General features: G+C 67.7%; 1 protein-coding gene across 1 annotated transcript in view; it reads left to right on the plus strand.

Annotated features, from left to right (window-relative positions):
- Window positions 1–35: 35 nt before the first annotated feature.
- H696_04226 (hypothetical protein) overlaps window positions 36–3,493 on the plus strand; it is a gene marked incomplete at both ends in the record, with an annotated part of 5,970 nt that continues 2,512 nt past the window's right edge. Inside the window, 7 exons of the mRNA XM_009498105.1 lie at window positions 36–1,301; window positions 1,440–1,804; window positions 2,035–2,230; window positions 2,422–2,529; window positions 2,701–2,794; window positions 2,872–2,957; window positions 3,142–3,309. Of these exons, the coding sequence (XP_009496380.1) occupies window positions 36–1,301; window positions 1,440–1,804; window positions 2,035–2,230; window positions 2,422–2,529; window positions 2,701–2,794; window positions 2,872–2,957; window positions 3,142–3,309 (2,283 nt within the window). The remainder of the gene's footprint in view (window positions 1,302–1,439; window positions 1,805–2,034; window positions 2,231–2,421; window positions 2,530–2,700; window positions 2,795–2,871; window positions 2,958–3,141; window positions 3,310–3,493) is intronic.

Here is a 3,493-nt window from a genome sequence, read left to right on the forward strand (position 1 = left end):
CCCCCCCCCCACCCCCCTCCCGGCGCCCCGGCACCATGGCGACCCCTCCGTCTCCCTCGGGCGCGCTGCTCGACTCGTCGACCTATGCCGCCGAGCTGAAGGCCTCCATCCGGGGCATGTTCCCCGATGTGGACCCGGAAGTGGTGGACTCTGTGTGTGACACCTTCCTGCAGGGGGTGGATGTGTTGAATTCGCGCGGCGGTGGGACTGGCATCATCAATTCCATTGTCGACTCGCTGCTGGGGATCTCGCCGGGGGCGCTGGACTTGGACCCGACGCCGGCGCCGCCGGTGACCCCGGCCGCCGGGCCGACCTCCTCGTCCCAGCCCATCCGGCAAGCCGGCTCGGCGGCGGCTGCCGGCTCGGCCGGCGCACCTGCCGGGGCATTCATCTTCGGCACATCCCCCTCCTCCGAGGCTCTTCGCAGCCTGCCAAGCTCGCTGTCCTCCCTGCGCGATACCATCGAGATCCGGTCGCGGTCGCTTTCCTCGCGCGCGGTGGCCGCCCTGAATGAGGCCGGCAGCAAGCTGGCCGCCGTGGCGACGGTCTCCGCCGCGGCCGCGGCCCCCACCCCCGCCTCACCGACAGCCACCTCCACCATGGCCTCGGCGGCGGCCGGGGGGCTCGGCTCGGGGGCTTCCGGGTCCCCCTCGCCCGGCGGGCCTCGAGCCCCGATGACCGCTCGCGATCGCCTGCACTCCATCACCTCGCCCCTGACCGGGTCCCTGCAGCAGGCGCTCTTCCAATTGAACTTGGTCTCCTCGCCGCCGGCCGGCAGCCAGCCAGGCGCCTCGGGCCCGGGCTCTTCGCCGGTGGCTGTCAGCACGCCCGGGGCCCCTGGCCCCCTGGCGCAAGATCCCCCGGCGTCGCAGGACTCCAGCTCGCCGGAGGAGCTGCTCCTCCCGCTGGACGAGCCGGAGGCATCGACGCCAGTGGTCCCGGCTACCCGGCCGGTCGCCAGCCCCCCCTCCTCGGAGTACATGCGCCTGCTCACGGAATTTGACCCGCTCTCGGCCAGTCAGGACGCCCTGACGGGGCCGAACGCTCCAGCTGCCCCGGCCCCGGCCCCGGTCCTGGTTGGCGGCTTTTCGGCCATCTCCCCGCCGGTCGGCGTTGATACCGAGACGTTCTCCTTCTTCGGGGGGTTTGTGTCGATGCCGCTGCTCAGCTCGAGCGATGATGATCTGGTGACGGCCACCGCTCCGCCGGTCGGCCTCGCCATCAACACGGCCATGCCGCCGGCGGATCTGACCGGCGTGGCGGCCTTCCGCCAGGCCTCCTCGCCGGATGAGCTGACCCAGGTGTGTCTTGCTGCGTGGCTGTGATTCCCCGGCCTGCTGGCCATCTGCGCTTGGCCGCTTGGCCGCCTGCCCGTGGTTCCAGCTCCCTCCCTCTCCCCCCCCCCTCCCCCTTTTCTAACCCCTCCCCACCGGCGGCAGACATCCGATCTGGCCACCTTGTCGCCAATGCTGGCCTCCACCGTGGCCGAAGCCAGCATCGCCCAGGACCCGGAGCCCGGCGCCATGAACTCCGAGGAGGTGACCTTCGGCCCGGTGTCGGAGGATTTGCTGGTCAATCCGATCCGCTTCAGCCGGGCCACCGACATGGTCAGGCGCTTCCAGAAGGACATCGTCCACCACTCGTCCCGGATTAAGGCCCTGGCCGAGGACATTGCCACCCTCCGGCGGAATTACGACAAGGAGTGGGTCCGCCTTCAGCGGGCCGGCCTGGTGGCCTTCCAGGGCCCCACCTTCCGGGAGTTCCTCAGCGCCAGCGTCAAGGTCATCCAGTGCCGGCAGAAGTTGTGCGTTGGCCCGGGCCCTGGTCGCCGGCCGGGGCTTTCTTGCGGACCTGCCTGCCTGCCTGCCTGCCGGGCTCCCCCGTGTCTGCGTACCCGACTGACCTGCCTTCGCCTCCCGATGTCGTGGCCGCCGTCGTCGCCATCATGGGCCGTCCCCATGCTTGCCGCTGTGGCTTTGCCGTCCGGGTTTGTGTCCGCTGCCGCCCTTCCCCCCCCCCCCCCCCTGCTGAAAGCCATTCCATCATCTCGTACCACCTGCAAATCCACCTGAGCCGGGTGCAGGAGGGCCTGGAGGCCGCCGAATTTGCCTTTACCCGTGGTGCGATTCCCAGCCTGGTGGCTCCCAGCTACGCCGGGATCACCACCCAGGAGCTGATCAGCATGAACCCCTGTCGGGACGAGCTGCGCGCGCTGCTCCGCCGGCAGAAGGTACCTACCGCGGCTGGCCCGCCACTTTCGCGCCCCCCGCACCCATCTCGCCTGCCGTCAGCTGCAGCCCGGCCAGCGGTCATCCGCCCCTAACACGCACACACACACACACACGCGCGCGCGCTTCCTCCCCCCCTTCTTTCTTTCCCTCTCCCCCCGATCATCTCATCCTGCTCGCATTTCTGTCCCAGGCTGCTGAGAAGGCCAAGGCGGATGCCCAGGAGCGATATGACAACGTGTGTAAGGCCATGAAGTCCAATGCCAAACACAATCAGCTTCTGTCTGCCATCCTGGAGGATGTACGTGTCCCATGCTGCTGTTGGGGAAGAGAGGGGGGGGGCCTTCTTCCCTGGCCCTCCCCCCGGCCCATGGCTTCCCGGGCCTGTGCCAGGCCCATCTTTTTCTCCTGGTCGCTCCGGCTTTTACTGACAGGGCTCGCCCTCCTGCCCGCCCCCCTCTCCCGCGTGCAGTCCATCGAGTCGCGCTCGTCCTATGAGCACGACATCAACGGCACCATGCTTGAGCTGTTCGCGCGCATCGTCGCCAGCATGGAGTCCCCACTCGGTGCGCCTTCACCATGCATCGACCGGCATGCTGCTCCCCCTTTGCCCCTGCTGACATCGATGTTTGTCCCTCCCCAGGCCGGCACTACAACCAAAACATCGAGGCCCTTGCGCAGGATGCCGGCTCCTCGATCGACTCGATGGAGGTCATCAACTTCATGGACGTATGTCAACACCTCCGTGTGGGGGGGGGGGCGAGGGGAGGCGGGGGGGAGGGGAGGAACAGACACTCTTAGTCCTCTGGGAATCACTCCTCCCTGCCGGCCGCCAGCACCTCAAGACTCTGCCCTTTGCACAACATCCTCTGACCATGTCCCCCTCCTGTGACACCTACTGCTCCCTCTTCAGAACTTCACCATCTCCCTTGCGCGATACTTCAACCTCATCCAACCGGCGGAAGCCGACGATGCGTATGCCCTGATGATGGACCCGAGTGGGGGCCATGTCATCTGGCACCTGCGTCTGCTGATCGACCGGCTCGTGCATCGCGAGCTGCACTTGCCCCTGTGGCACAATGTGCGTGCTTCTATGCGCGTGCACACACACACACACACACACACACACACACACACACACACACACACACACACACACACACACACACGCGCGCGCGCGCGCGCGCCCACACGCCCACACGCATGTCCTGCCTGTGTTTTTGATTTCCTCTCGGCCTCACATCGCTGACCATGCTGTGCCCCCC

Source organism: Fonticula alba (genome assembly GCF_000388065.1).
Source record: "Fonticula alba strain ATCC 38817 unplaced genomic scaffold supercont2.7, whole genome shotgun sequence".
NCBI classification, from domain to species: Eukaryota; order Rotosphaerida; family Fonticulaceae; genus Fonticula; species Fonticula alba.